General features: G+C 49.0%; 1 protein-coding gene across 5 annotated transcripts in view; it reads right to left on the bottom strand.

The window, feature by feature from the left end:
- Positions 1 to 1,020: 1,020 nt before the first annotated feature.
- LOC117741537 (CLIP-associating protein 1-B-like) overlaps positions 1,021 to 10,380 on the bottom strand; it is a 31,073-nt gene continuing 21,713 nt past the window's right edge. For 2 of the 5 annotated variants that reach the window (XM_034548637.1, XM_034548645.1), the window contains exons 23-38: positions 9,853 to 9,876; positions 9,401 to 9,651; positions 9,256 to 9,319; positions 9,136 to 9,138; positions 7,838 to 8,001; positions 7,526 to 7,748; positions 7,317 to 7,412; positions 6,507 to 6,659; positions 6,007 to 6,107; positions 5,673 to 5,795; positions 4,941 to 5,058; positions 4,423 to 4,666; positions 4,148 to 4,341; positions 3,947 to 4,075; positions 2,010 to 2,333; positions 1,021 to 1,881 (exon numbers count right to left, since the gene is read on the bottom strand). In XM_034548637.1, the coding sequence (XP_034404528.1) occupies positions 1,798 to 1,881; positions 2,010 to 2,333; positions 3,947 to 4,075; positions 4,148 to 4,341; positions 4,423 to 4,666; positions 4,941 to 5,058; positions 5,673 to 5,795; positions 6,007 to 6,107; positions 6,507 to 6,659; positions 7,317 to 7,412; positions 7,526 to 7,748; positions 7,838 to 8,001; positions 9,136 to 9,138; positions 9,256 to 9,319; positions 9,401 to 9,651; positions 9,853 to 9,876 (2,295 nt within the window). In that variant the 3' untranslated portion in view covers positions 1,021 to 1,797. Of the gene's footprint in view, positions 1,882 to 2,009; positions 2,334 to 3,946; positions 4,076 to 4,147; positions 4,342 to 4,422; positions 4,667 to 4,940; positions 5,059 to 5,672; positions 5,796 to 5,979; positions 6,108 to 6,506; positions 6,660 to 7,316; positions 7,413 to 7,525; positions 7,749 to 7,837; positions 8,002 to 9,135; positions 9,139 to 9,255; positions 9,320 to 9,400; positions 9,652 to 9,852; positions 9,877 to 10,380 lie in introns of all 5 variants that reach the window. The other 3 variants (XM_034548628.1, XM_034548664.1, XM_034548655.1) reach the window with 3 other exon arrangements.

Here is a 10,380-nt window from a genome sequence, read left to right as displayed (position 1 = left end):
AAGTTCCTCGGTGGCGCTTGTTCGAGCCACCCTCGCGTGACGGGCGGGTGGAGTTTAGCACCAGAGGAGTTGTCAGGCGTTTTGTTAGTTGGAAGCAGCAGTAACATTTCATCATTTAAAAAACACGAGTGTACTTGAACGCAGCGCTTAGTTTACAGTGTTCCATCTAAACTTTATTGCTAAAGATCGTTTTCCTTCAGTTTTAATATTCATCCATTAGATTCGTTCATATTTAAGTCAAATATTTCACATTTCAAAGGTCGACATTCAATTTAGGACCGAAGTCACGTTTCTGAGACCTTCAGGGGACTTTTGAACTGTAGTAGAACACACACTTGTGTATTTATTTTACAGTATTTAGAAAGGAACCAATGAACTCCCAGATTAAACCATTATATTGTCTGTGATTTTAAATATATAAATATAGATGCATTTCCTTTTGAATCAATCGATGTTTGTCAAAGAAATTTAAATTAAAGATAATTTTGTATTTCTTTGACAAAGAAAACTTATTTAATATCTACTTTTCTTTACAATAAAAATATCTTAATATTTGTTATTGTGTGTTTGGTCCCATTATAAAACAATTACTATCTAAATAACTGATATAAATATGTGATTTAAGTATTCTTAATATTGTGTTATGCATATGTGATCACAATGTGAAAGTCAGCTTTTTAAAAAAGTTAATTAAATGTCAGGATGAAAAAGGCAAACATAATTAATAATAGTATTTAAATTGTAATAATTATATGAATGAATAGGATAAAATATACATAATAAATACTAAAAAGATAATCTTGTTGTGTCTACATGATGAATAGAATCAGATGTTTTATTCATATATTACATTAAAATGACTAAATAATTTCAATCTGGTGTTACCTAAAAAACCTAAAAAGACTAAAATAATACTCGATGCCACACTCATGAGGGTTGATATCATATATATATATATATATATATATATATATATATATATATATATATATATGAAAGAGTTTTTAGATGAAGTGTCAATCAGAAGAAATTAGGTTATTTAATAATAATCAATGATCAATTTCAAAGCTCTTCTCTTTGACGACAGTGTCACTTTCTTTAAGATCCACGAGCTTCAGGAAGAAGAAACATACATTCAATATACGAGAAGGTCTGATGTGTCGAAGCAAAACTAAAGATTAATAAAATACTAGATCCACTTCAAGGACGCTCAAAAACCTGGTTCAGGATCAGGGGAAAGGGTTTCTACCGGGTTTAGGATCAGGGGAAAGGGTTTCTACCGGGTTTAGGATCAGGGGAAAGGGTTTCTACCGGGTTCAGGATCAGGGGAAAGGGTTTCTACCGGGTTTAGGATCAGAGGAAAGGGTTTCTACCGGGTTCAGCATCAGGGGAAAGGGTTTCTACCGGGTTTAGGATCAGGGGAAAGGGTTTCTACCGGGTTCAGGATCAGGGGAAAGGGTTTCTACCGGGTTCAGGATCAGAGGAAAGGGTTTCTACCGGGTTCAGGATCAGTGGAAAGGGTTTCTACCGGGTTTAGGATCAGAGGAAAGGGTTTCTACCGGGTTTAGGATCAGGGGAAAGGGTTTCTACCGGGTTCAGGATCAGGGGAAAGGGTTTCTACCGGGTTCAGGATCAGGGGAAAGGGTTTCTAGGTTTAAGGTTTAAGGCTCAAGAAACAAGATGTCGGGATGGGCTCTCCTCGTAAACACAACGTTCTCTGGTTTCCGGATCGTCTCCAGAGAGGACTGAAATGATCGTGGACATAAGCGGAGAGGGAGGAGTTAGGAGGAGGAGGAGTTAGTAGGAGGAGATGTCGGAGGAGCTGCTGCTGTTGCTGGTGGAGGTCTGAGCTCTCTTGATGTAGAGGTTGAGCAGCTTCATCTGCAGGAAGGAAACAGAGTCTCAAGTTTCTCTATAAATATATAACCATATATAAATAACTATATAAATATACACATGATATAAACGTCCTGCTCCTCCAGAGAAGCTGCAGCAGGAGGCGGGCGTACCTTGCTGCCGGTCAGCTGAGCCAGGTAGGGCTTCAGCTCCTCCCCGATCACCGAGTAGACGGCCACCAGGCAGAAGACGCTGGCCTTCCTCACGCTGCTCTCCGTGTTGTCGTAGCCCTGCAGGAGTCCAGGTATGATGTCCGACAGCAGCTGGTGCAGCGGCTCCTTGGCGATGCGCTCGATGGCCCTCGTCTGCATCTTGATGGCGGCCAGGTTGATGGGGTAGTCGGCCGTCTGCACGATGGGACAGAGGACCTTGATGCACTGCTCCGGGTGGATGGAGGCCGCCAGCGTGGAGGCCGCCTCCTCCGCCGCACGCACCACCTGCAGCGAGCACACGGCGGGATCACTGAACCCTCTGGACCGTGTCGTCTTCCAACAACCCCAAAGCTACACTTCATCATTATTGTCAGAGTTTTATATTTCCGACGGTCCTTGAACACATTGTTTGTGACGAACGCTTCCATCAGAAATGGAAGCTTTAATATTGTGACATTTTATTCTTCATGTCTCATTTAAAATTTCTCCTCAAATAATCTGTCCACTTTAATCAGATTCTGTTAAAAACATTACATTCTGAGCTCCTCAGTGAAACTAAGACATCATAATTGACTCACCTGAGACCAACGGTCACGTGACAACAAATCAGAGAAACTTTGACTGAACTTCAGGAGAGAGGAGAGGTTTTATATGTATATATATACACATATACATATACACACACACACACACTTCATTATTTATAGCACGTAAAGCCTGCTTCTTATTTCTCAAACATCGGGAACACTTGTTGGTTCTATTTCATCCTTCCTGACCGCCAGAGGTGCTTAGCACACGCCGGTCGAGTCTTAATAAGTCAGACCTCAGATGACCCCAGCCGGGTACAAGTTCCGGTGTCATCCCGAGATCAGACAGGCTAACTACTTGGGCAAAGCGAGTAGGCGGGCTGCACGTCGGTGAGTGAATCCTGTCTGAGCTGGAAATCAGATGGCTCGGTGTCACACTGTGGCCTAATGCAGCGTTTCTCCCTAAGGTGCTGGCACGCTCGTATCTCAACCAGCCTGTCCGGCTTGCAGGTTTAACCCCCGAAACCACCACCGACATTCGACAGTCAGAGCAGCTTTTCATCTGTCACGGTGGGCCTAGGAGGGGCTGTGCCCTTTCAAAACAGCGCCCGTCCCACTGGATAGTGGAGGCCACTGCCTGTGCATACAAAGCGAATGGCCGTGCTCTGCCATCTGGACTGAGGGGCCGTTCTACCAGGAGTGTTTCCACATGGAGGATATATGTGCTGCAGCCTCATGGGCATCGCCGAGCACGTTCACCAGAGACTACAGAATGAACGTTGCCACACCTCACCCACTGGGGGGGGTTCTTCGTCCAGATTCCTCTGCTTGATCCATAGGAGGTGGGCTCCTTGGGGTTCGTGACTTGATACAAGTCATCCAGTGCTGAAGCACCGCCTGTGGCGGTCAGGAAGGATGAAATAGAACGAAAGTTACGGATGTAACTACGGTTCTAAGAATCCTGGATGACCGCCAGAGTTCTTGGTCACTCGGAATCTCGTGATTTCGCGAGAAGATCACGAGAACTTATACCCGGCTGGGGGTCACCTGAGGTCACAGGCGACTTTGTTATTAAGACTCGACCTGCGTGAGACGGAAGATATCCAGTGATAAGCACCGCCTCTGACGGTCATCCAGGATTCATAGAACCGTAGTTACATACGTAACTTTCGATTTATAGATTATATTATTTTAAGATTTTTGTAAAATAAATTATATTAGTTTTGATCTTTCTTGTGATGTATCTCATTGTAACTGGTATTCTGCACTAAAGACATCAGGTATATTATTATATGTGAATTATAAGTGTGACCCCCCCCCCCAACAGCTTGTGGCTCAGAGGGTCCACGAGACCCCGAAGAGGCTCCTCACCTCCTTGTGCGAGTCCTTGTGGGCCTCCAGCGTCTTCATGACGGTGAGCTCGGCGTAGTTCTTGAAGCGGGCCGGCTGGTTCCTCAGGATCTCCTTCAGGACTCGCAGGGCCAGCGCCCGGATGGTGTGCTGAGAGAGAGACGAGGAGGTGAGAGAGGGCCACAGTATTCATGGTGGGAGGGGTCGGGGGTCTGTCCTCACGTCTTGGTCTCCCAGCGTCTCCAGCAGCAGCAGCAGCATGGTCTTGAAGTGCTCCTCCCACACCCCCAGGCTGTCCTCGCGGGCCACCTTCAGCAGCTCCAGCAGGGTCCCCCGGCGCTCCTCGGGGCCCCGCTCCCCCTGGGTGAGCTCCTTCAGCAGCTCCCCGACCAGCGCCAGCTGCTCGGAGGGGCTCGCTGCCGGAGGGGGAACACGAGATTTAACCAAAGCGTTCAGATCATGCGGTTCTCTTCTCCACGTAGAGACGGGTTCTTTACCTGGGAAGCTTTTGGGGTTCTTGTTGGCGTCACCGTCTCCCGTGGCGTCCTCGTGCAGCGCCTCCTTCAGCGCCTCCTTGTCCAGGGTGCCCACGGCGTCCGTGTAGTTGTACGGGTTGTAGTCTCGGAAGCGCGGCCCGGCGAAGGATCGCGGCGGTGGCGTGTTGAGCAGCGACGTCTTGTTGTCCAGCGCCGTGCGTCCTCCCACCATCACGTCGCTGTCCCAGGACGCCCCGACGGCAGGCTGAGGGACGACAAGGTCACGAGGTCAACAATAAGGTCACAAGGTCAACAATAAGGTCACAAGGTGACCAACAAGGTCAACAAGGTGATCGGCAAGGTCTTGCCCTCCTCACCTCCCTCTTGCACTCCTTCCTTACTTCCTTCCCTCCTCCTCCCCCTCACCTCCCTTCCCTCCCTCTTGCCCTCCTCCCTTCCTCCTCCCTTCCCTCCCTCTTGCCCTCCTCCCTCCCTTCCTCCTCCTCACCTCCCTCTTGCCCTCCTCCCTCCCTCCTCACCTCCCTTTTGCCCTCCTCCTGGCTGCGGAAGCTGAAGTTCTGGATGGCCTCGGTGACGCCCCGGAGGGAGCTGTAGATCTCCTCCGAGTTCAGGTTCTCGCTGTCGTACTCCAGCATGCTGTAGAGGGGGGGGGGGGGGGGGGGGGGAGACGGGGAGGTGAGAAAGGCCGACTTCACCTTTTGTCGTGAGCAACGATGAAGGAAAGCGAGCATGTCGACGAACAGAGACGCTAACGAGAGAAACCCAACGAATGGACAGGAGGACAGAGTTAATATGGGGGGGGAGAGGGGGGGGCCTGTACATAAATACATTATCGTCACATAATCAGGTGAGAAACTCGTAAATATAATTTTTAAAAACTCTAAAAACTTAAAGTGGTAAATATATGAGAAATAAATCACAACTTTATATGAAAAAATCTGGTATTCTCAAAGAGTAAATAAAAATACAAAAATGAACTGAAACATTTATATGAAATAAACTCTGAAAAATATAACATTTTAGCTTTTTTCCTTCCAAATGTACGATTATAATCTCATGAATGAATCTCCAAATTCTGCGTTTTCTTTCTGAGAATATTAACGTCTCTCTCGGCTCGGGAACTCTTATTTTTTGTCGTGGATAAATGTGACGATCAGTTAGTTTTTTCCAGTCATTGTGAAAGCCCACAACAGGGAGGAGGAGGAGGAGGAGGAGGAGGAGGAAGAGGAGGGGGGGAGGGGGGGGGTTACCTGGGTGAGTAAGCTGACCTCACTGCCTTGAGGGAGGAGTGGGCGGTGGGTGGAGGAAGGGGGGCGGGGAAAGGTGGAGGAGGGAACTTGGAGAGCCCGTCTGCGCTCCAACCCCACAGCCGACTGCACCCGGCCGGGGAGGAAGAGGAGGACGGGGAGGAGGAAGAGAGAAGAAATAAGGAGACCAGTACTGGGACCAGTATCATGCTGCCGAACCAGTGTCTAGTGTGATGCCATTGATCCTTATAGTACTTTGATATATATTAATATCTATATGAGTGATCAGCTGGTAACGAGGGGTAGGAACCATGCAGATGGGTATCGTTGAGGGCACCTGGGAGAAAGACCCCCCTGGGAGCAGTTGGTGGGGGAGGTCAGCGGGCTGCGCGGGCTGCTGGTTCTAATGGTCCGGCCGGCCGAGTTACTGGGAGACGCCTGCAGGTCAAAGGAAAACACACCAGATGAAATGTGAGGAGAATATGTTCAGATTTAAGTCGCATAATTACAACAATAAACTTGGAGATTAATGTGCTAAAATACATTTTATATTCTCAGAGTAAAAAGCTTTACAAGAAACTAAATCACACAAAATAAAATGTATATTCTTAAAGATTAAAGAGGTAATTTATAAAAAAATTAACTCAATAAATTTACATTTATTCAGAAATGTCCTAAATTAAACTTGAAATTCAGAGTATAACTATAATCTAAGAGAATATTCAAGTTTTTTCTCATAAACGTACAACTTTAATCTCTGAAATTCAGCAGGTGTTTAATGTGTGTATATATATATATATATATGTGTGTGTGTGTGTGTGTGTGTGTGTGTGTCACCATGCTGATGCCGCTGTTGATGCTGGCGTTCCTCAGGTGGCTGTGCAGCAGCTTGGTGGTCCCGTCCTGGAATGTTTTGGGCAGAGCGCCGAGCAGCATCGTGAACTCGGGGGTGTTGAGCTCAAACAGGGCGATTAGCACCACCTGGGCCGCCTGCACACACACACACACACACGCACACACACACACACACACTTATTTTTCCCTTCATTCCAAACGATTAAAATTCTTTTCTAGCGTCTAGAAAGAGTTTTAATCGTTTACTTTTCGAGAGTCACAACATTTAAATTTCCTCAAAATACTCAGATTTAAATCCTCAGATATAAATCCTAATAATTTAAATCCTCAGATATAAATCCTAATAATTTAAATCCTCATCATTTAAATAGTAATAATTTCAATCCTCAGATATACATCCTAATAATTTAAATCCTAATAATTTTAATAATAATAATTGAAATCCTCAGATGTAAATCCTAAGAATTTAAATCTTCAGGTAATGAGGCTTTCATCTTCTTCTGAAACGCTGACTCACTTTAGGAAAATGAAATGAAACCAGAAAAAGAGAACCTGAAGATAAATTATGAGGTAAATAAATAGGATGTTAAGAAGTGAACGAGCAGAATGTTAAAATAAAAACACGAGAAGCTTCTTCCTCCTCCTCCTCCTCTTCACGTGTTTCAAAGAGTGTTCATGCACAACCAGCTGCAACAGTTTGGTGCAGCTGCTCCCAGTGAGCTAAGACTCCCCAGGAGGTCATGCACAGACACCGCTGCCCCCTGCTGTTGGTAAGAGGAGGTGAACATCTACCTGCTTGCACCTCTCCTCCAGGTTGCCCTCCCCAGGCAGAGAGGCCACGGTGGTGCCCCGGCCTGACAAATCCTCCCCCGCCCAGCTATGAAGGGTCTGGGGGAGGGGGGGGGGGCGCACGGCAGAACGACAGAAAAACAAACAAAATGTGAAAACCAACAAAATAAAAGAAGATTAAAAAAGGAAAGCGAGCGGCGGCCTCCTCCCACCTTGCGGACGTCGGAGCTCTTGGGCTCGGTGGTCCAGGTGATGACGCGGGAGACAGCGAGGCGCGTCTCGCTGGAGTTGACGAAGTCGGCCGGGTCCATCTGGCGGGCGAGCGCCTCGATGTAGCGCAGGATGGCCACCTTCACCTTCAGGTTGGGCGTCTGCGTCTGGTCCACGATGAAGCGCATCAGGATGTTGAACTGCTGCTCGTAGGGGAAGGACTCTCTGCAGACGGAGATCGAGACCTTCTGAGTCTTCAAAGGGAACAGGAGTGTTTACAGCCTGTTCAATAAACCCATAAACTGGTTCCCCACCTGGTGACGTCCAGGGCCCTCTGGACTTTGGCCTGGACGGAGCCCAGCAGGTCGGCCCCCATCTTCTTCAGCAGCTGGGTGAGCAGGACGAAGAGCCAGTCCAGCAGCTCCTCCCTGTGCAGCGAGACAAAGTCCACCAGGGTCTCCAGGAACATGCTGAAGACCTGAGGGGGAAACACGGAGGAAACACGGTGGGAACACGGAGGAAACACGGTGGGAACACAGAGGAAACACGGTGGGAACACAGAGGAAACACGGTGGGAACACGGAGGAAACACGGAGGAAACACGGTGGGAACACGGAGGAAACACGGAGGAAACACGGTGGGAACACGGTGGGAACACGGAGGAAACACGGTGGGAACACAGAGGGAACACGGAGGAAACACGGTGGGAACACAGAGGAAACACGGAGGAAACACGGTGGGAACACAGAGGAAACACGGAGGAAACACGGTGGGAACACGGAGGAAACACGGTGGGAACACAGAGGGAACACGGAGGAAACACGGTGGGAACACAGAGGAAACACGGAGGAAACACGGTGGGAACACAGAGGAAACACGGAGGAAACACGGTGGGAACACGGAGGAAACACGGTGGGAACACAGAGGGAACACGGAGGAAACACGGTGGGAACACAGAGGGAACACGGAGGAAACACGGTGGGAACACAGAGGAAACACGGAGGAAACACGGTGGGAACACGGAGGGAACACAGAGGAAACAAAACACGGAGGAAACAAAACACGGAGGAAACACGGTGGGAACACAGAGGGAACACGGAGGAAACACGGTGGGAACACGGAGGAAACACGGTGGGAACACAGAGGGAACACGGAGGAAACACGGTGGGAACACGGAGGAAACACGGTGGGAACACGGAGGAAACACGGTGGGAACACGGAGGAAACACGGTGGGAACACGGAGGAAACACGGTGGGAACACAGAGGGAACACGGAGGAAACACGGTGGGAACACGGAGGAAACACGGTGGGAACACGGAGGAAACACGGTGGGAACACAGAGGGAACACGGAGGGAACACGGAGGGAACACGGAGGAAACACGGTGGGAACACGGAGGAAACACGGTGGGAACACAGAGGGAACACAGAGGAAACAAAACACGGAGGAAACAAAACACGGAGGAAACACGGTGGGAACACGGAGGAAACAAAACACGGAGGAAACACGGTGGAAACACGGAGGAAACACGGAGGAAACAAAACACAGAGGAAACACGGAGGAGTAAACAATAGTAAACAAAGTAAACACAGTAAATAAAGTAAAGACTTACTCTCTGGTATTTGTTAGCGTCCACAGCAGCGAGCAGACATGCAACAAGAGGACACGTTAGTTAGTTTGTGCTGCAGGTGGTTCTGACTTCCTGTGGAGGAGTTCCACCTGTAGCACTCACCTTGCTGTGAGGGTCTGCAAACATGCGGGTGAAGATCTCACAGAGCCTCTTCAGCTCCACGCGGCTGCAAACAAGCAGACGCCGTTAAGGTGGCCTGTCCCCGGAGAGGGGAGGTGTTCAACGAGGGGTTCTGCAAGGCCCTCACCTGAGCATCCTCTGGCTCTTCAGCAGGCTCTGCAGCCCTAGCAGCCCCTCCTTCCTCTCGGACCAGTTGGCGCTGGCGCAGTGGTTCAGCACCTCGGCCACGTCCTCCATCTGCCGCAGGTAGCTCGGCGCGCCGCCGCCGCCGTTGCGTGAGCCGTAGGAGCGCTCGGAGCCGACGCTGGAGGCGTCGCTGTTGGCGTCGTCGTCGGAGTGCACCCCCGGGGACTCGAACCGCCGCCTCGCGGGCCGCCGCTGAGCGAGAGGAGGGAGGAGGCGGGTTAGCGGGCGCTCTCGGGGTCTCAGATGTTTGAGCAGATCTAGCATGCGGCTACAGAGACGGAGGGCGGTCCATGTTAGACAGGAAGTCGATGCATGCAGCAGCTCGACCTGCTCTCAGCGTCAGTGGTTATGCTCGCCATGCACAGACGGGGAGTTCAACTCGTGTGCTTGTACCTTACTCCTCGAGTCTCCTAAGAGCTGGGATGTCAAAGTCCAGGAAGAAAGAGGACAGAGGGAGTTACTGCAGGACAGAAGCTAAAAAACACGTCTTATTTCTGCTATGAGGACACATGTTCCTACCAGAACGTCACGTTTAACCTCTACGATGGTTTATACAGCGTTATGAGGACACGTGTTCCTACCAGAACGTCATGTTTAACCTCTACGATGGTTTATACAGCGTTATGAGGACACATGTTCCTACCAGAACGTCATGTTTAACCTCTACGATGGTTTATACAGCGTTATGAGGACACGTGTTCCTACCAGAACGTCACATGTTTAACCTCTACGATGGTTTATACAGCGTTATGAGGACACGTGTTCCTACCAGAACGTCATGTTTAACCTCTACGATGGTTTATACAGCGTTATGAGGACACATGTTCCTACCAGAACGTCACGTTTAACCTCTACGATGGTTTATACAGCGTTATGAGGACACGTGTTCCTACCAGAACGTCATGTTTAACCTCTACGATG

The sequence above is a fragment of the Cyclopterus lumpus genome, chromosome 2, assembly GCF_009769545.1.
Source record: "Cyclopterus lumpus isolate fCycLum1 chromosome 2, fCycLum1.pri, whole genome shotgun sequence".
Classification (NCBI taxonomy): domain Eukaryota; kingdom Metazoa; phylum Chordata; class Actinopteri; order Perciformes; family Cyclopteridae; genus Cyclopterus; species Cyclopterus lumpus.
This window is presented reverse-complemented; position numbering and strand designations above follow the sequence as displayed.